The sequence below is a fragment of the Lontra canadensis genome, unplaced genomic scaffold (assembly GCF_010015895.1).
Source record: "Lontra canadensis isolate GAN:19392208 unplaced genomic scaffold, GSC_riverotter_1.0 scaffold97, whole genome shotgun sequence".
Taxonomy (NCBI): Eukaryota; Metazoa; Chordata; class Mammalia; order Carnivora; family Mustelidae; genus Lontra; species Lontra canadensis.
Window position 1 is genome coordinate 322,990 of NW_022631091.1, and position 21,750 is coordinate 344,739.

General features: G+C 42.8%; 1 protein-coding gene across 1 annotated transcript in view; it reads right to left on the minus strand.

Annotated features, from left to right (window-relative positions):
* Nucleotides 1–325: 325 nt before the first annotated feature.
* SLC22A2 (solute carrier family 22 member 2) overlaps nt 326–21,750 on the minus strand; it is a 31,319-nt gene continuing 9,894 nt past the window's right edge. Inside the window, exons 4-11 of the mRNA XM_032837215.1 lie at nt 21,369–21,537; nt 16,428–16,542; nt 14,827–14,933; nt 13,238–13,452; nt 12,273–12,381; nt 11,347–11,459; nt 6,878–6,977; nt 326–1,547 (exon numbers count right to left, since the gene is read on the minus strand). Of these exons, the coding sequence (XP_032693106.1) occupies nt 1,481–1,547; nt 6,878–6,977; nt 11,347–11,459; nt 12,273–12,381; nt 13,238–13,452; nt 14,827–14,933; nt 16,428–16,542; nt 21,369–21,537 (995 nt within the window). The 3' untranslated portion in view covers nt 326–1,480. The remainder of the gene's footprint in view (nt 1,548–6,877; nt 6,978–11,346; nt 11,460–12,272; nt 12,382–13,237; nt 13,453–14,826; nt 14,934–16,427; nt 16,543–21,368; nt 21,538–21,750) is intronic.

Sequence of the window (21,750 nt, forward strand, 5' to 3'; positions counted from 1 at the left end):
GAATGAGGAAGACTTCTGACCTATGACACAGGGAATCCCACCCAAGAAAGAGGCACTGGGATTGCTCAGGAAGGTGGGGAAGGGAGAGCACAGGACAACAGCTGGGCAGTAAGCCTTAATATCAGCCAGGCTACCCTGGACCAGAAGGGCTGCAGGCTCCAAGTGTGTTTAGAAAGTGGGAGGGCTCCCTGGAAGACAGAGACGTGTTTGAATGCACTGAGAGATCTATTGTTTTATCAGAGAATTGGGGGGAAAGTGATGGTGCATATATAGAAAACAAGCAATAAAAACCAAGTCCCAAGAGAAATAAAATGCTGTGGAAGAGTAGAGGTGATCATTATATACTATGTGGCTCAGCTGTTAAAAATAATTACACAGCCATAACAATGTGAATGTCAACTTTTGATTGAATAAGAATGTGATAACACAGAGTTTGAAGAGAAGAGAGAAGTTGTGTGTTGGGATGAGGAGAAAGCTGAAGAAAGCTAAACTTTTGTATTTTATATAAAAAGGTCAATAGGTAATGTAATATTTAAACCTAAGAAGTCAAACACTGTCAATTTAAAGCTAGTTATTCAGCTATATAAAGATAAATCACAAGGGGAAAAAATCCAGCTAAAATAGTTGAAAATTATTCCAGAGGCATTGATAGAAGAAGAATGGAGTAAGGAACTTCTGTTTTTCATTATAGGCTTTGAAGTATTTAGCTTCTAAAAGCTTTTATTTACTACATTATCTTGGTAAGATATTAATATAATTTTTAAGACCACAAATTTAGAGCAATTTTTATCAGAGTGAAACATTACCGTGTTGGTTTAATAAGCCAACTTCAATGCTGCTCTTTGTCAAACTCTTGTCAAGATTTTTTGTAAAAAGCACACATTTGTACTCATTCAGTCTAAATAGAGGAGATTTAGTGATTACTCAGGTTGCATTTCTGATTCTTTCACTTTAGGTTCCTTTAAAGTGTAACCCAGATAATAATGAATGTATTTTAAAATTTTTCACACATGACACTGAAAGGCCAATTTAAAGTTCCTAATGTTCCAGACAACTTGATATTGTTTAACTGTATTATATGTTTAAGAAAACAGGGTCTCTCTGTTTCCACTTAATTGTTTTTCAGATCTTTTCTATTTTGTTTTCCAGGCCCACAATTCCCCTATGTGTTTTGGTTTGATACCATCGTGGAGAAAGGAAAAAAATAAAGGAATACAAAGATGAAAACAATTCCCAGCACCCCAATAGCACTGTCCTAGGAATGCTGGGAATGGAGTGAGCTGGTAGGGTTTGGTAGGATCTGATCCTATGGGAAGATTTTAATACAGTAGGACAACAAACTCTATTTGGCTACAGACCTAAGTTAGTAGGGTTCAAAGGGGAGTGAGGTTGAGTTCCATGGGCTCTGTGGTGCTTGGAGAAACATCTGTTCTGGACTTGCATCATCACAGCAAGGCCATGGCAAGAGTGGTCTCTCTTCTTAGCTTAAGGAAATGTCTAGTTTCTTGACTTGGAGATAAATCATCTTTTCTTTATTTTTTCTTGGTCTGCAGTAATAAAAAACACGGAGAGGGGATAAAGAAATTGTGAGGAAGCTGAAAACCAAAATAAAGAGGTAAGAAATAAATGGAACAACAAATGGATATAAACTTTGTCTAGGCACAGTATTGCAGTGTTCTGAGTGGTGATTCCTAAAAAGAAAATAGACAGAGCTTGGTGAATAACTTATGTGATGGAACAGTTCCAAAACGCTCTTCTGGGAATGGGACGGCCTATGTTCCTTATTTAAAGTGGTCACTTTTCTATGTAATAAAGGATGCGGATAATGACTACATTTAATCTTATATCAGTTAAAAATGATGATTGCAAAATCTAGACACTGTTGTCATCAGTCTTTGCAAATACAATTTTAGAAATTATTCTTACCAATGCTTATTTACTTTCCAACAGTTGGGCAAGTGAAAAATCAAATTGCAAATTTTCTCAGTCATCTTGTCTTTATGAATACCAGGAAGTTGCAGACACTCATTATAGAAATGCTGCTTTCTTCATCCTGCTGTTCCCTGTCATGCCCTTTGGACATGCTCTGCCTGATAATAGTATTAAAATCTGGAGTGGGTTTGCTCCCATGTTCCCCAGCTCCTCACAAAATTTTCCCCACCTGGGGGTGCTTCGTCCTGTCTCAGCTTCTGGGCCAGTCTGAGACAGGGAGTATAGCAGAAGCCCACCCAAATCCCCTGGCAATGCTGGGGTTCTCTCAGGCTCCAGATATAGGGGCCCAAGGAAGTTGGTGGTGCTCCCAGCGTCTCTATGTCCACAACAGTAACAACAAAAGCAGCAGCAGCAACAACAGAGACAATAAGTACAACAGGAAGACCAGCAACAACAGAAATAATGCCAGAAACAGGAACAGCAGCAGTAACAATAGTAACAACAGTGACAATAGCAGCAGCAATAGTAACAATGGCAACAACAGCAGCAACAATAGTAACCACAACAATAGGAAAAACAAGAGTAACAATAGTAATAATAATAACAGGAACCACGCCAGCAACAATAGTGACAACAACAGGAACCACAACAGCAGCAACAGTAACAACAGCAGCAGCAACAACATCAATGGTAACAATAGCAACAATAACAGCAACAATAGGAACAATGACAGCAGCAATAATAGTAACAACAGGAAAAACAGCAATGATAGTAACAACAGCAACAACAGGAATAATAGGAACAACAACAGCAGCAACAACACCAGCAGCAATAATAGTAACAACAGCAGCAACAATGGCAATAATAGCAACAACAGGAACAGCAGCAACAATAACAACAGCAACACCACCAGCAGCGACAGTAACAACAACAGCAACTCAACCAGCAGCAACAGTAACAAGAGCAACAACAGCAGCAGTCATAATAACAACAGTAACAACAGCAGTCATAGTAACAACACCAACAACAGCAACAGCAGCAGTCATAGCAACAACAGCAACAATAGCAGCAACAACAGCAACAATAGCAGCAGCAACCATAGTAACCACCACCACAACAACAGGAACAGCAGCAACAGGAACAGCAGCAGCAAGAACAGCAGCAGCAACAGTAATAATAATAGCAAAAACAGCAACAATAGCAACAGCAACAATAGTAACCACAGCAACAGCAGCAGGAGCAATGACTGTAACCACAGCAACAACAGGAGCAGCAGCAGCAGCAATAGTAACCATAGCAACAACCATAGCAGCAACAATAGTAACAAGAACAATAAAAACAGGAATGATGGCATCAATAATAGTAATAACAGGAACCATGGCAGCAACAATAGTGACAATAATAGGAACCACAGCAGCAGCAACAGTAACAATAGCAACAAAAACAGCAACAATAGGAACAAAGACAGTAACAACAACGGTAAACAGAGCAACAACAGGAACAACAGTAATGATAGTAACAACAATAACAACAAAAGGGATAATGGCAGCAGTAATAGTAATAACAGGAACCATGGCAGAAATAATAGTAACCATAGCAACAACAGCAGCAACAAAACCAGCACCAGCAACAGTAGTAACAACAGCAGCAACAACAGCAACACCACCAGCAGCAACAGTAACAACTGCAACAACAGCAGCCATAATAACAATAGCAACAACAGCAGTCATAGTAACAACAGCAACAAAAGCAACAATAGCAGCAGCAGCAGTCATAGTAACAGTAACAACAGCAGCAGTCATAACAACAACAATAGCAGCAACAACAGTGACAATAGCAGCAGCAACAGGAACAATGGCAGCAACAACCATAGTAACCACAGCAACAACAGGAATAGCAGCAGTAAGAACAGCAGCAGCAATAGTAACAATAATAACAACAACAGCAACAATAGCAACAGCAACAATAGTAACAACCATAGCAGCAACAATAGTAATAAGAACAACAACAATAGGAACAATGGCATCAATAATAGTAATAACAGGAACAACAGCAATGATAGCAGCAACAAAAGGAACAACTGCAGCAGTAGTAGCAGCAATAGTAACAACAGCAACAACAGGAGCAGCAACAATAGCAACAGCAACAGTAACAACAATAGCAACAACAGCAGCAGTCATAATAACAACAGCAACAACAGCACAAATCTTCATAAAAGTATCTGTAGATCACAGAGAAGATCTACACATAAAAGTATCTGTAGATCACACCAAGAGAAGGCATATAAACCAACAGCAGGAATAATCTTGGTGACATCTCCCAAACCAGATGAACCAGCCTGATGGGAAACCTCTTACAAGTAGATGTGTCTGTGTCTCTCACGGAGCCATGCTTCCCTATCTCAAAACCATTCAGAATATGTTTTAAACTTTGATTTCCACTCAGTCATCTAGGGACAAAATCACCTGTTTTACAAAGCAGCTGTGGAAACTTCCGTGAATAATAGAATGGCTATTGGACATTTCCAAAGAGCCAGGCACTTTCCATGCATGTATCTCATTACACAAATCCAATGAGTAGAAACTGTTGTCCCCATTTACAGATGAAGAAATCAAGGCTTGGAAGAGTTAAGGCCACATGATGGGAAATGTCAGGACCTGGCCTAACAGATTACAGCCCAGGCTCCTCCTCACAACACATTACCACCTTCCCAGCTTGGAGCTGCTACACAAGCCTGGAGAGCCCACGATTAGAGATGCTGTGGAAGGAGCTCAGCATTTAGCCCACAGCTATATGGGAAGCACCTGGTCTGTGCTGAGTCCTAGGGATACAACAGTAAATGCGGTACAGTCTGTGTCCAAAGGGAGGCTCATGTGCATGGGAAGGTTCACTGAGATAGAGATATGGGGGGCTGGGGGACGGTTGGTCTAGATCAAGGATCTCAAGCTCAAATGTCTGCATGCACCAGGCAGAAATAATAAATGTGCTAGGCACGAGATAGCAGGGAATGTGGCTCTGTGCCTCCTCCAGCAGGCATGCTCTTCCAAGCCTCCAGCCAACCCTGCAGCTCCTGCAAACTACCAGCAAGAGGAAATGCCTGCTCTGGGTTACCAAATCCTTGGAATTTTTTTCTTTAACAGATCCTGGAAATCCAGCTTATGTGGAATTTCCCACTTTAAAAATACCATGTGTGTCAAGCAAAGCCCTTGAGGCCCTGATGTCTTGTGGGTCACCAATGTGTGACCTCTGGCTGAGCTCAAAGGCCTTTTGTAATGTTGAGCTCCAAGTTCTAGGAAAAGCCTTAGACCACAGCTATTCTTTGCAGCCCCATCTGCATGGGCGCCGAGTGTGTTAAATGTGAACATTGTGTAGAATGGATAAAATTCAGTTCAGTTCATGGTCCCAGCAAGCCAGAACTGGAATACAATTAAAATGAGTAAAAACATCTAAGCATACTGTGGGCAGTGTGTCCTATGTTTCTCTTCATTAGACTTTCTTAAGTTTAATTTTTGAATAGGTTCCCATGGTCCAAAATTCGAAAAGTAGAAAAAGGTATGCACTGGAAATCCCTCCCACCTGTGTTCTACAGCCACTGAACCCACAGACAGCCAACATTCTGGTTCTTGCATATTCTTCCAAAGACACAGGTAAAGATACAGGTAAATATATTTATCAAGTAGTTGCCATACACAGCATGGAGGCCAATGTGGGGCTTGAATTCAGGACCCCAAGATCAAGATCTGAACTGAGATCCAGTCGGATGCTTAATGGACTGAGCCACCCAGGTGTCCCCCTTTTTTAAATTAGCAATGTATCTTAGGGGACTTTCCTTATCAGTGTGTATAAAGCTGCCTTCTTCTTTTAATGGCTGTATAGTATTTTACTGAATGACATACCATAATTTATATAGCTGGACTCCTAATCAATGTGCATTTAGGTTGTTTCCAATCTTTTGTTACATAAAAAAATTGTCTTAAATAGTAATCTTGTACATATGTCATTTTGTACATGTAAATTCCCGGAAGTGTGGAATTGCTCAGTAAAAAGGAACACACAGGGGCACCTGGGTGGCTCAGTCGGTTAAGCATCTGCCTTTGGTTCAGGTCATGATCCTGGGGTCCTGGGATCCAGCCTTGCATCAGGCTCCCTGCTCAGTAGGGGGTTTGCTTCTCCCTCTCCCTCTGCAGCTCTCTCTGCTTGTGCTCTTTCTCGCTCTCTCTCTCAAATAAATAAATAAAAATCTTAAAATAATAAATACACATTTTTTATACTTTTGTCATATTGCCATCATAGAGATCTCAACTGTGTATTTCCACAGGCAATGTAGGACACTGTTTCCTTACATTCTTCCCCAAAACAATGTTACCAAGTGGTTTGGTCTTCAACAATCTAAGTAGTGAGGAGTGGTGTTCATTCATATTTCTCTCGTTATGTAGGAAGTGAGCATATTTTCGTATCTTTAAGAGCTGCTTTTATTTTCCTTTCACTGAATTATATGTTCAAAGCCTTAACCCATTTTTTCTTCTGTGTGGTTCTCTTATGGATTTGTTAGAGCTTCTTATATGTTAAGAAAATTAGTCCCTTATAGAGGAGTAAATATTTTCTCCACATTTGTTATTATTATTATTATTATTATTTTTTAGCTTCTGTTAGTTTTTCAATGCAGAATTCTTTGTTTTTATAAAAACAAACTTATAGATCTTTAAAAAAATTAGTCCTGGATTTTTTTTTTCTGTACTTACAGAGAGACCTTCCTCACTATGAAAGCACGAGTATTTTTCTATGGTATGTTCATTATTTTACTGTTTCTTTGTGTTTTCCAGTCTTTGATCTCATGTGACTTGATCTCAATGGATGGTATGAGGTATAAATTTAACCTCAGATTTTTTTTCCAACTGGCTACAGAGTTGGCCCAGATGTGTATGGAGAAATTTGAGCTCCCTACCTCTGCATGTTTTCAGCTTCGTCAATAGTCTCAGGCAAAGCCTTCCCTTTGGTCTCTGGGAGCAGCAACACCAGTCCCCCAGCAACCAAGCCAATCACCGCTGGAAGCCAAACAAACGCAAATCACATTAAGAACTAAAACATGCAGGCTTTATAATAGGAACTTCTTTAAAAAATTTTGCATGTGTGATTTTCTATACTTACATATTTCTTTTTTATCTCTGACTGTCCTATAAATATTTTGCTGATTCTAAACTCTGCTGGATTATAATTCCTTATAGGGAGATGGAATACTCAACATTTCGAGTCAAGGTTATTCTAGGCTAGAGAACATTGCCATAATATTAAGATACATTGGAGTTAGAAAATAACTCAGAAAAAAAAAATCAACTCTAAGGAAAGGAAGAACATAACCCTGCCAATATAAAGCACTTAGAAATGAGAATTAGTCAGAAACTTGGAGCACGACGAGAACCCAGAAGTCGTGAATCACATATCACTGCATCATGGCTTTTAAAAAGCATAGCCAGGCCTATACTTTCAGTTCTGATTCCTTTTGTTCCTTTTTCCTTTGTCAGCAGCTGTAATGTTTTTGCACATGCTGGGGAGTCATAGTAAACATTCGAGTGTTTATGTGTCTTTAAATTCCCATTAACATTTTGGGATTTTAAGGTTATGTTTTATGTTTTGTGGTAACAGAATGCAGGAAGTAGATGTGGAGCTTTCACTGGTTTTGGAGTTTCAAAAAAATGCACACTGGCCTCTGTTTTTACGTCTTTACAGAATGACAAGAATCGAAGGCACGGAGAGGAGAGAGGTTTAGGACTCTGGCGGAGCTCCGGGTGTCGGCATCCAGTTCTGAGCCCCCACTCACTGGTCTCAGAGCCCTGGGAAATTTGGCACCAGGCTCGTGGCCATAAAGTGGGTTGATACTCCCACCTCACACGCTTGTACTGAGACTGAAATACACTCCTGCTTGTTACATGGCAGACCTTGTCAGAGAGTTATGAATGAAGTAGCCACCTTCAGAGTTTCTCCAAACATGTAAAGATTCACTTGGTTGTTGTAACTTGTGCAAATTTTACACGTATTTGCTGGTTTTGATTCTCTGCAGTGAGTGAATTAGGAAGAGAATATATAATAGATTAATCAAATGATCATCTCTTTAGCTTTTTATATTTGCAAAGATAAGCCTCATTAACCAGGGTATTTCTTTTTTTAAAAATTAATTTAATTTTATTTTTTCAGTGTTCCAAGATTCATTGTTTATGTACCATACCAGTGCTCCATGCAATATGTGCCCTCCTTAATACCCACCACCAGGTTCTCTCCCACCTCCCTCCCTTCCAAAACCCTCAGTTTGTTTCTCAGAGTCCACAGTCTCTCATGGTTCGTCTCCCCCTCCGATTTCCCCCAACTCACTTCTCTCCTTCTCCTAGTGTTCCCCATGTTATTCCTAATGCTCTACAAGTAAGTGAAACCATATGATAACCGACTCTCTCTGCTTGACTTATTTCACTCAGCATAATCTCCTCCAGTCCCATCCATGTTGATACAAAAGTTGGGTATTCATCCTTTCTGATGGAGGCATAATACTCCATTGTATATATGGACCACATCTTCTTTATCCATTCGCCTGCTGAAGGGCAACTTGACTCTTTCCACAGTTTGGCGATTGTGGCCATTGCTGCTATAGACATTCTTTTCACTCTATCTGTATCTTTGGGGTAAATACCCAGTGGTGCAATTGCAGGATCATAGGGCAGCTCTATTTTTAATTTTTTGAGGAATCTCCACACCGTTTTCCAAAGTGGCTGTACCAACTTGCTTTCCCACCAACAGTGTAAGAGAGTTCCCCTTTCTCCACATCCTCTCCAACACTGTTGTTTACTGTCCTGTTAATTTTGGCCATTCTAACTTGTATAAGGTGGTATCTCAGTGTGGTTTTGATTTGAATATCCTTGATGGCTAATGATGATAAACATTTTTTCATATGTCTGTTAGCCATTTGTATGTCTTTTCTGGAGAAGTGTCTGTTTGTGTCTTCTGCTCATTTTTTGATGTGATTATCTGTTTTTTGAGTGTTGAGTTTGAGGAGTTTTTTTTTTTTTATAGATCTTGGATATCAGCCCTTTGTCTGTGCTGTCACTTGTGAATATCTTCTCCCATTCCATGGGTGGCCTCTTCGTTTTGTTGACTGTTTCCTTTGCTGTGCAGAAGCTTTTGATTTTGATGAAGTCCCCAAAGTTCATTTTTGCTTTTGTTTCCTTTGCCTTTGGAGACATATCTTGAAAGAAGTTGCTGTGGCTGATGTCGAAGAGGTTACTGCCTATGTTCTCCTCCAGGATTTTGATAGATTCCTCCCTCACATTGAGGTCTTTTATTCATTTCGAGTTTATCTTTGTGTATGGTGTGAGAGAATGGTTGAGTTTTATTCTTCTATACATAGCTGTCCAATTTCCCAGCACCATTTATTGAAGAGACTGTCTTTTTTCCATTGGATATTTTTTCTTGCTTTGTTGAAGATTATTTTACCATAGAGTTGCAGTCCATACCTGGGCTCTCTATTCTGTTCCACTGGTCTATGTGCCTGTTTTTGTGCCAGTACCATGCTCTCTTGGTGATCACAGCTTTGTAGTAAAGCTTGAAATCAGGCAACATGATGCTCCCAGCTTTGTTTTTCTTATCAACATTTTTCCCAGTGCTCTTTAAACTGTTCATTTCTTGATTTTCAGGCTCTAGATAATTGCTTCTGGTTATTTCAAGACCACAGTCAGTACGCCATTATTGTATGCCAAAGAATGGAAAAGGAGTAAACATGGAAGAGTATTTGTCTTGTTCCTTGCTAGCTGCTCAGATTGGTGAGAAAAGAAGACAGAACTACAAGCATTGATAAAAGTGGAAGTCGACTTTGAGTTTATTTGAAAGGGTGAAATAGAGTTAAAATCCTTGATCTTTTCCAGGGGAAGGTGAATGCCAAGGGAGGTTCCACAGAGGCTCATCTAGGTCTGGACTTGGCATTGCATTGTTAAATGGTCCTTGGAGAAACATGAACTCTGTTCTCCACAAATATTTTACTGACCTGTAGGTCACTCACTGCTCACCTAAGGGAGTGGCCAAGATTGAGGCGCTTCCACCTTCCTCCTTGGAAGGAAGGCATCCAGAAAGTGTTGTGGTATTTTTCCAAGATGGAAAGAAGGCTCTGCACAGATCCATCAGCCAGTGTTGGGAGAGGAAGGTGGCCAGGGTCATGCTTATGCCAGGATAAAGAGCTTGTGTTCTGTCAACTTTGGCCATCTTACTGTTATTAAGTCTCAGCCGAGAGGAATTCACTGGGTCTGTTTTGAGGGTGAGTTTTATCAGCAGTGTGGAACATTTATTTGCTTTCACATCTACAGCAGTGGAAAATTTCTCCCTCACACATCCCTTGAGAAGAGGAATGAGCAGAGGTATTTGTGTGTGACCAATGCATGGCATTAGGAGAAAAGCCATCTGGAAGTGCCCCTGGTGTGCAGAGCGTCTTGTCTTCCCTCCCCCCAAATTAAGTGAGGGTTGAGGAAAACTGTTCATGTCTGTTTAGACCCACTTCCAGTGGGTCCAAAAGAAGGCTGAGCTGGGTGTGTTGAGGCCTTCTGGCTAGCTCAAGGAGGTGAATGCTGTGTGCATGACTCTGGACACCCCTTTGCACCCCTCTGTGTGGCACACAGGGAAGATCGGTCCCATTGTCCACAGCTATGGGGAAAAGAATGGACATGAGCAAATGGGAGTGTCCATGATTCCCAGACACCTTCCGCAGTCTGTAGATGTCATGTTCAACATTGGCCTCTGCATGTTAATTGCTGATAGTTAGGTTTGTCCCTGTCACCGTCCATGCTGCAGGCTGGACAGTGAGGGGAGAGGGAGGACTCCACACTGGTACATTCCTTCAGGGTTGGAGGAAAGGGCTGTGCCAATCCTCCTTAAATCTAATTGCCCAAGGGATTTGAGGAAGGGGCACCCAACACCAACAGAGGTGTGCAGTGATGCTGATACATTTCCTTAATTGTGGTCTTTCAAAACCCCCTGGGTTTTAACCACTTTTTGTTGAAGTAATGAAGTGAAAAGTTTTGTATTTTCCCATGTTTGGCCATAAAGGAGGCAGAAAAAGTGAGCTCTGTGACAAAGAGACTCAAGCAGGGGTTGAAATCGGTGAGGAGAGAGTTAAGGGTGTTCTTCAGGCAAACAGTTTTCCACCTCACTCCTTCTTGAACTTTGTATTGCTGAGGCTGGGAGTCCTAGTGGTTCCCATGCTTGAGTCTTAGTAGGCACCAATAGTATTACCTATGCTATTACTAACACTGAGAGAAGTACTAATTATTATAACTGGCATTCAGTAGTTGTCAGGAGGCGTTATACCTATTTTGAGATGGAACAATGGAGGTCCCTAGAAAAATAGGTTTTCATTTAAAGATATGTCTGAGGATTTCTCACCAAAAACCACCAGCGGGAGCTCGTGCCAGACATCAGTGAGCCGGTAGACCAGGAACGGTGTGACGATGCCACCGATGTCACACATGGAGGAACAGACAAGGACACCCAGATTCCTGAAATACGGGGAGCTGATTTAATTTCCAGCTTCTACCATAGAGTACTTATTCCCACTCCACCCCCAAATAAATCCTCCCCAAATCGCTAGTGTCTGTGAACTGAAAAAATGGTGTTCACCTTGTTTTCAACACACATAAATGGTGCATGATTCATAATTCCACTCATATTCTGTTGTACTTGTTTTATATTAGCCTTTTTTGAAGATTTTTAATGGGGGGAGCATTTTTCACTTTTTACTTTGGTCATCTGTCTTCCCTGCACTGTTCTATGGTCCTGTTCATACTGTTTTATTTCTTTTCTTTTTTTCCTTTTTTTCAAAAAAATTATTTATTTGAGAAAGAGTGAGTTAGAGAGACAGAATGAGCTGGAGAGAGTGAGGGCCCAAGGGAGAGGGAGAAGCAAACCCCCTGCTGAGCAGGGAACGGGATATGGGGCTCAATCCCAGGACCCTGGGCTCATGACCTGAGGCAAAGGCAGATGGTTAACCTACTGTGCCACCCAGGTGCCCCTTGTTTGTGCTGTTTCTGATCACTATTGCCCATGGCCATTTGGTAATCCCTCTCTTAAAACCAGTATCTTCTGTTCTCACTACACAGTGACTGTATTTGACCCTACCCTGTAACTGTGAGATGTGGTCTGGCTACTGCCTTTAAATGTTCTTACCCTCTCTCGCCCTGTGGTTTGGTTTGGTTTTTGGTTTTTCTTGCCCTGTGTTTTGAAAAGGAAGGTGCCATCTGCTGGAACTCGTAGTTCTAGCCCATAAGCCAACACCCCACCCATCTTCTTCATGTTGAGGAAAATGTGCTCACCTGATGAACGTGGGGTAAAGCTCTGCGTTGACCAGGCAAACCATTTCGAAGGCCATTGTAATCCCCATTCTACCCAAACACGCAACTGTAACTCTTAGCCAATGGAGATCTGAAGGGCAAAATTACACCAATTACACACACTGTACACAATCCCTGGTCTGCAAACAGTGCTCTGGATGGGAGAGTCCACATTGCAGAATGGGATGAGAATGCAATATTCTTCTTCTCTAAACTCAAGACTTTTGAGCAAAATTTCCCATCTCTGTTAGTTGTAACCTTGGACAAGATTCTAACACTCTCTTTAGACCTCAGTCATTAATGACAACTGGATTATACCAGTATACAAAGCTGGGCCAACTCTAATTTATACAGGCCATCCCCCCAAAACAGCAAAATGTGGGCATATTTTAAATAAATGCTAATAACTACAGTGTTGAAAGAAAGCTCCACGTTGCCAATAGGATTCTGTTGTACAAGTTTTTGCTTCTCCTAATTGAGAAAGCATTTGAAAAGGGAAGAAAGGAACTGAATAATTGTGCATTGGTTACATTTCCCTAAACTTTCTTATTTGTCCTGCAGGATGGTGCAGGGAGCTCAAGGGGAGTTACCTAAATAGTATCTGGGAAATGCGGGTATAAGACTTTAAGCCTGGGCCTGCTCTACCACAAAGCCTATGTTCTCTGTTCTGGGCCAGATCAATGGCCTACGGCATGTGTCCTCTTAGTCTCTTGTTATAGCACATTAGAGAACAATCGTGATTACATTACAGCAGGCAACTGTTAGGTACAATTGTTCTTCAAGACAGGGTGACCATATGAGTTTGCTCAGGAAGGTCCCAGATACTGTGTTCATTCTTTCCAAATTGACTTGGATGATAAATTATATCATCTTACTATCAGAAGGTTGTGACATCCCCTCTTCTTGGGGCCTTGGAAGACAAGACGTCAGCATGGCTTGACACTTACCATTAGGGATGAAAACCGAGGCAAGACAGGCTACCCCAGCCACCATATTTGATGCAGCCCATGGATACCGACGACCTATACGATCAATGGTGAGGATGATGATGAGGGCGGCTGGGAATTCCACCAAGGCAGAGTAGAAGAAGTCCAAGTAGATATTGCTCCCCGCAAGGCCCATGTGCATGATGAGGCCTTGGTAGAGAATAGAGCTTGTGAACCTGAGCAAAGAGGAGAAGCTCAGGTCAAGCCAAGCTCCAGAAGCAAGTCATCAAAAAGGAGAGGCTTCTGGAAAAAGAAGAGTTGATCGTGGATCACCTTTCTGTGTCATCTTCTTATTGCTCTTCCCTTCATTCTACTGCTTTTACATGATCTGGCCCACCACAGTGGCTGACTAGGTCCCCAGAACTGGGACAGGAGAAGCAATTAGGATAACATTCCCTGGCCAAATTGAAAAGTAAGAAGACATGTCTTTCTAAAGTGACTTAGTTGGTAAAACTGTCTCAGGTTATTAGTGGTTGTTAATTATTTCTTTCTTTGTGGTCTTCTAATGGAATTGGGATCAACGGGATGGACTACTTAATTCAAATTTTAGGAAGTCAGAGACCCAAACAGGGTACCAAATCCCCAAATGGGTACAACCTCCCTTCTTGCTGATTTCTCCTCTAACACAATACATAGCATTTTGATGGTGTTTTTTGGTTGTGTTTTGTTGACTGGAAGCGTTCATTATCTATAATGACAAATAAGAGGATGCTGGGCAAGAGTCACAACTATTCAGAAAAGGAAAGAAGGTACGAAGCCAAATTTCCTGGCTGTATTTTAAAGGTAGTATTGATAAGGTTGCTAAATGACTTCCTAAGGAGCCTTGCTTCTGTCTATGGTTCCAAATCTTCTTGTAGCCAGCATGAGCCCTGGGACACACTAAAAGGAAAGCGAGTTGCACTGAGGAAGGCTTGGTGCCGAGTGAAGGGCTCACAGCTCTAGGAAGAGCCTGCAGATAGCGGAAATGATCACGCATCACCACTGGACTGTAGAGCTCGTGGATTATTCCTCGTGGTTTTTTTCTCCTTCGTAAGTTTGCTTCTTTCTCCAATAGACAAGAAAGGGAAAAGACCCTTTCCTTGCTAGTCCTGTGCAATAAGGAGAGATCTATACTCATTATAGGTATAGAACCAGTAGTTCTCAGGTTGGGCTCTATATCAGACTCCCCTGGAGAATGTCAAAATATTGGTGCCTAGACCTTTCCCTTGACCAATTCAATCAGTATTTTCTGGGGCCAGGGTGGGGGTTCTGGCATTGGTATTTTATAATCTCTCAGGAGATTCTAAGGCAATGCCAAAGTTGAGAACATACTTACCTATGCTTTGAGACTGTAAACTGATTTCAAACACCTATCTCAAAAAGTGGTATCAGAAAAACGTGGCTATAAATGAGATCCCTTGCTGTCCACTATCCATACTTGTACTGGATCTAGGCTGTGTGACAGTGCTCTCTTTGTTCCTCCCCTAATGTGGATGACAGGGATTTAAAATTAAAAAAAAAAAAAGAAAGAAAGAAAGTAGAGGGATTTTAAAGTAAAAAGTTTTCCTTACCAGTTGTACATCAAGATCAAAGTATGTTTCCTTATCTGAGGGGTTCTGACCAAGTCAAGAAATGAAGGATTCAGCTTCTCGTCAACTTCCTCATCAGGTCTGAGGCTCTAGGATAAAAACAGCAGGAACAGCTTTGTGTGGTGAAAGACGGTGTCCCTGGGTAAGACAAGGAATCATGATGGTACCTGCCTGACACCTGCTGAGGGTTTCTAATGAGCCTTTCACACTTACTAGCTCATTTAACCTTGGCTATCCTAGAAGTTCATTTCCATCTTTTTTACCCCCTTCCAGAGAAGGGGAAGCTAGGCTAGGGGGAGTTAGGTCACTCATGCGCGTATGTCCAGCGGCACTGGTCAAGCACAAGGGGGCAGAACGAAGCCCAGCACAGGGGTCCTGAGGGCTGATGGCACCGGGCATGCTCTTTGTTGGGCCAGGAGGCTCTGCTCTGGGACCTTGGCACTAAAAGCAGCTCTGTATCACCTAGAGCTTGTTAGAATGAAAGACCCGGGGCACCTGTCCAGACAGGCTGAACCACTCTGCATTTCTGCAAGGTCCCTAGGGGCATCTTGTGCACAGATATTAATTAAAGTTTGAGAAGCCCTGTGCTGTAAGAAAACAGTAGGTGGTGGAGTTGAGATTCAATCTCCAGGGTTTGGGAAGGAAACCTTTGCGAAAACCACTCTTTCCTACAGCAACATGGGTGTGGGGCGGGGGGCGCTCTGCAAGCCTGAGGAGCGAGGGCAAGAACGTTCAGCAGACTCACGACACTCACGTGAATGAACTCTGCACGTTGGCCAGACAGTGATTCACGCGTTCTTTAGTCCCTGACAGATTTCTGAAAGGATCTAAAACTTAAGAATGAGGGCTATGCTGGTCATCCAGGGTAAAGAGGATCTGCCCAACCACCCAGAAACTGAGGAGGAAGTTAAAAAAAAAGGGGGGCTTCGAGTCCCCAAATGTTCACTCTAAAGTCATGAAAATCATAAATGCTTACAGGTAACCTATCTTAGCTCCTGGCACAGAGACGATTACTCTTCTTTGATGGGGTTTTCTAATCAGCTTGATTTTTACTTTCCCAGCCCCTGTTGGATCAAAAGGCTTCAGCTAAAGACGATGAGGTCTTCCAAAGGCAAAACCACGAAACGTGGAGAAAATGGACGGACACCCCCGTGATATGTTTTATTTCAGAAGGCAGGAGACTGCTCAGAACATTCTGGGGCAAGTTTCTATCAAAAATATTTAAAATTCCAAGAAATGATTTCTGTCTGAAGACTCTTCCCTCCTGGAAAGAGCCCCCTCCCTGAGCATGCCAATGAGCACCCGAGGAAGGAAGACATGGGGTACCTGGTACCAGTGACCCACAGCCTTGGGCTGCACACAGTAGAAGCTTCTCATTTGCCTTTAAGTGATTTTTGGTTTCCTTTTAGTTTTATGTTTTTGATTGATTTAGAATTTTTGACCAGGAACCATGAAGCCTAGTACAACAGAACTACCCTGTTGCATATGGTGAGCCCCTTCTGTGACTCCCCACTGAGAATGCATGGCTTTCTCAGACCCTCCTGTCACTGTTCCTTGATCTGAGAGTTCAGCTGCTTGCTCACCTGAAGGGAGGCAGGCAGAGGTTTTCCATTTTTCTTTGCGATGTACTTCATGACCCTCATGGCTTTAGCACTTTTGTTCTGGGCGATCAGCCACCTTGGAGACTCAGGGATGCACCTAAGGTTTAGCACAAGTGTTATCAGTGCTGTTCAGTATGGGATGTGGGGGTCTTCCTGAGTCCCTGTCCCTGTGAGAGATCTTACACAGTGAGGTTCAGTTGGGTCTACAAAGGAGATAAAATTGTGTGGGAGCTGCCCAGCAAAGGAGAGCAACAAATGAGAAAGCAGCCTACTGGATGAGAGAAAATATTTATAAATCATATATCAGGTAAGGAGTAAATATTCAAAATATACCAAGAACTCATACAACTCAATAGCAATAAAAAAATCTGATTTAAAAATGGGCAGAGGAGGGGCACCTGGGTGGCTCAGTGGGTTAGGCTGCTGCCTTCGGCTCAGGTCGTGATCCTGGGGTCCTGGGATCGAGTCCCATATTGGGCTCCTTGCTCGGCAAAGAGCCTGCTTCTCTCTCCGCCTCTGCCTGCCTCTCTGACTACTTGTGCATTCTCTCTCTCTTTCTGACAAATAAACAAATAAATAAAATCTTTTTAAAAAAATGGGTAGAGGATCCTAATACACATTTTTCCAAAGAAGACATTCAGATGGCCAACAGGTGCATGAGGCGATGCTCATCACTCATCACCAGGGAAATACAAACTGAAACCACAATGAGATGTTACTTCACATCTCTTAGAACGGCTAGAATAAAAAAGACGAGAAATAACAAAAGCTGACAGGTGTGGGGAAAGGGAAACACTTACACACCACTGGTGGGAATGCAAACTGGGACAGCTACTGGGGGAAACAGTGTGGAGGGTCCTCAAAATATTAAAAATAGAGTTACCATGTGATCCAGCCATTCCACTTCTGGGCATCTATTAGAAGGACATGGAACTACTTAATTCAAAAAGGTATACACACCCCTGTGTTTCTTGCAGCATTATTTATAAGAACCAAGTCATGGAAACAACCTAAGGGTATATATATATGTGTGTGTATACAAACACACACACACACACACATATATATAATGGAATATTATTCATCCATATAAAAGAACGATGTCTTACCATCTGTGACAACATGGGTGGGCCTATAGGGTATTTTGTTAAGTGTGTAAGTCAGAGAAAGACAAATACTGTAAGATCTCACTTATACACTGAACCTAAAGCAAACAAAGTTCACAGATACAGGGAACAAATTAGTGGTTGTTAGGGGAGGAGGTGGACAAAATGGGTGAAGGGGTCAAAAGGCACAAACTTCCAGTTACAAAATAAATAAGTCCTAAGGATATAATGTATAGCATGGCAACTATAGTTAATAACACAATATTGCATGGGGTGCTTGGGTGCCTCAGTCAGTTGGGCATCTGCTTTTAACTCAGGTCATGATCCCGGAGTCCTGGGATTAAGCCCCACATCAGGCTCCCTACTCAGCGGGGAGGGGTTGTAGTATGTGGGTTTTTCCATCTTCACCTGCTGACTTCTACTCAGCCTTGTACAGGAACCTTGCAGGTCCCCTCTTCAGAGAGTTCCCAGTGGGACTCTGCAAAGCAGAAGTCAACTGAATATCCACCCAGCCCTGTGCTAGAGGGAGGAGAAGTAGGTTGGCTTGGCTAGAGCTTGGAAAGTGCTGAGAGGTGACAGCTGGGGGGCAGGGGTACAGGTGGAAGGGTGCAGTTCCGTTCTGGGGGAAAGCAAGTATTTGCTTTATATCTATTATTCTGAGAGCTGATTTCTCAAAGGAAGGAGGTAAGAGTTTGAGGCAAGCTGGTGGACCTGGCCAGACAGGGAATCCCTGTAGCTCCTTGAGCAGGATGCTAGCCGTTTGGATCTGTGTTTGGAGAGCACTCTTGGAACAGCTGCTCTGAGAGATGGGGCTTAAGGGAACTCGGGATGGAAGTTTGTGGGAGTGCAGTGGAGACAGGAATCAATACAACTGATTAAGACTTGACATTAGGAATGGAACTGTGGTGAGCTCAGCCACAATCAGTTCACAGCTCACAGAGCGCATCCTTTCTGTTGTAACACCATAGCGTAAATTTCCTAGATCGCATTTGGTGCACAGGTTCAGCCCAGTCGCCCACAGCTCAGGAAGCAGAGTCCGTTCAGCCCTTTGTTGCAGGAGTCGAAGGGCCAAGAGGGTGAAAGACTTGGGAACCAGGTCAGAGAAGACAGGAACCATAAATGGCCAACCCACAGGGGAAAAGTCTGGGTGGAATCTTAGAGGCATATCCAGAGAGTTCAAGAACTACCTGGGAGAATAGAAATGACTTTTTTTGAAGCTCTAAGTGAAGAATTTGTAGCTCTGGGTACATTTTCTGGGAATGTAACTTCTGGCTCAAAAAGAAGTCTCTGGAACATGAGCTTTGGGTTCTACAGTAAAGTGGCTTGCTTGAAGATGAAGTAGGAGTTAGCCATAATAGTGCCCAAGCAGAGGGTGAATAATCATCTGCTGGGGGCGTGGCTATGGGCCTCTGGCCCTGGACAGGAAACTGAGCCAGAGGGACCCTAATGTTACCTGCCCTCTGATAGCTGACAGCCTACTGGGACAGACAGACAAGTCTCTCAATGTCAAGTGAACAGTGGATTCCCAAAAAGCAGTAAGACATGAGGGTTACAGAGATGTGTGTGAATGTCACTGGGCAAGGGACAGGAGCCCCACCTGGGCAGCCTGATTAAGGCCAGCCTTCAAGAAGTCCCTCCTCTGGTGACTGCCACACCCCTTCTGCCCCCATATCTCCTCCCTTCTCATCATGGTAACCCCCCCCGCCTGCCTTCTACTGTCTTGGCTCCTCAGCAAGGCTTTCAGGATTTGGCGTTTTCTCGTGATCTACCCCATTCCCTTCTTCTCCTGACTCTGCTCACTTTCTCTGAGTGATTGCCTCCATCCTGTAGCTACAACAAAGACGGGAATTTTACTTGAATTCCTGATCCTTAAGTTCAACCGTGCCTGGCTACGCGCATGTTCATATCTTTTCCATATCTCCAATCTGGCATATCCCAAGTTTGCCTCGTCATCCCACTTTCCAAACCCACTCCTCCTCCTGTGTTCCTCATCTCTGAATGGTGCCCCAAGCACATACAGACACACAAACCTCTGCTCCACCCACAAGGCACCTCCTCCCTCTAAATCTTCACATTCAGTCTCCACCAAGCTCTGTCACTGCTACCTGATGAAACATATTACAGTTTCCTTCACTCACCTTAATTCAGGTCCTGTCCTCTTTTACAAGGATTATGGCAATAGTCCCTTACCTAATCTCTTTATCCCCACTCTTCCCTGCAAACACCTGTTTTCTACTCTACATCGCCGGTGATCTTTTAATAATGTGGTTGCATCATGGAGGTTGCAGACTTGTAAGTAAATTAAATTTGATTCTATTGAGTAAATATGGTAAGAAGGAAGGCTCCAGAGGTGGTCAGAACTTAGATAATGGGTGTGTCTTTTCTGTTGTGCTAAAGCATCAGGGAAATAAAACTGTTGAAAGACTTTGAGGGCAGGAGAGGAACATGGTGGATCTGGATTTTGGAAATGCAGCATGAAACATGGATTGGAGGATGGAAGAGCAAATGTCTAAGATACCAGAAAGAGTCCATTGCAGGGTGGCTTCAGAGCCATAAATGAGGAAGAATGGATATGGGAGGGGGGTAAGTGTTGGTCTCAGAGTTTGACCAGCTTTTGGAGGAGACAGGCTTCCTGGAAGAGTTGAGGTACTTAATTCTTGACAAGACGATTATGGGAAGAACAGGTGGATACATCCAGAAAGTAGTTTGTTGCAAGGGAGAGGGATTTGCTTGATAACCCAGCATCCATCTTTCTTTATTTCAGGTAACCTCGCATTAGGAATTTCTGATAGTTTCTGCTGTTTCCACTGCTTCCATGGTCCCTCAGCAGGGGTGACAAATGTATTTCATATGCCTTGATGACTCTGATTGGCATGGTCTGTCTGGGGTGCCATATTGGTCTGATCTGGGATTGGGACTGGGATTGATTGGCGATGTCTACCTTGGGCAGAGATGTAGAGAAGTGGTGACACAGTGCCACACTCCATCTTCTCTTACACTAAAGTCTCCCCTGGGACAGAATAAGAATACTAATATTGTCAATCTCTGCCAAGGGCACCACAGTCACTAGAAGTTAATTGAAACACCACATAAATTGGGACACCTTGGTGGCTCAGTCGGTTAAGTGTCCGACTCTTTTTTTTTTTTTTTTTTTTTTTTTTTTTTAGATTTTATTTATTTATTTGACAGACAGAGATCACAAGTAGGCAGAGAAGCAGGCAGAGAGAGAGGAGGAAGCAGGCTTCCCGCTGAGCAGAGAGCCCGATGCGGGGCTCGATCCCGGGACTCCGGGATCATGACCTGAGCCGAAAGCAGAGGCTTTAACCCACTGAGCCACCCAGGCGCCCCGTGTCCGACTCTTGATTTTGGCTCAGGTAGTGACCTCAGGGTCATGAAATCTAGCCCTGCATTGGGCTCTGAGCCCAGTGAGAAGTCTGAGATTCTCTCTCTCCCTCCCATTCTGCCCCTTCCCTACCCCATGTGCACTCTTTCTCTCTCAAAAGTGAATAAGTAAATCTTCAAAAAAATAAAATAAGCACCACATAAATAATGTGAAAAGATTCAGATCTAAAACTCTTAAGCTCAAAGTAAAAGGACATTCAATTTCCAGAGAGGGAGACCCATTGGCGTTTGTGGTTTTGTTATTGTTTTTTTTTTTTTTTTTTTAATCCCTGAAACATGGACCTGGGCTTTTCATGAAAGGAAAGAGTGAAGGACACCTTGGAATTTGGAAGGATGGTGTGCATTAAGGGAGGCAGCCTTCTCAGTAAATGAAATAGTTCAAGTTATTTCCTTTTTTTGTTCCAAGTGCGCTTACCAGTAATAGAGCACAAAGCAGATGTTGGGCAGAGTAACAGTGAGCTGCAGCCACCTCCAGTGCGGAAGCACGTAAGCCACACCAGTCAGCACCAGGAGCCCGACGGTGAAGGCCACTTGGTAAACAATGCCCACTGTTCTCCGATAGCTCAGCCCGACAAATTCTGTAACTGCAGAGAGAGCCCAGATGGTCAATGCAAGTCAGTATGGCAATGAGTTGGCTGTCCAGCCTTGGGGAGACTAGCATGCCAACAAAAAAGAGACCAAATTCTAGAATTTTTTAAAACAACTTTCCAAAAATTTAAATGTTCTTTGGGTTCTATTATTGCTGTCACATCAATTAATATAAGATCTTGTAATTCCACATTGGGTGGGGTGAGAGG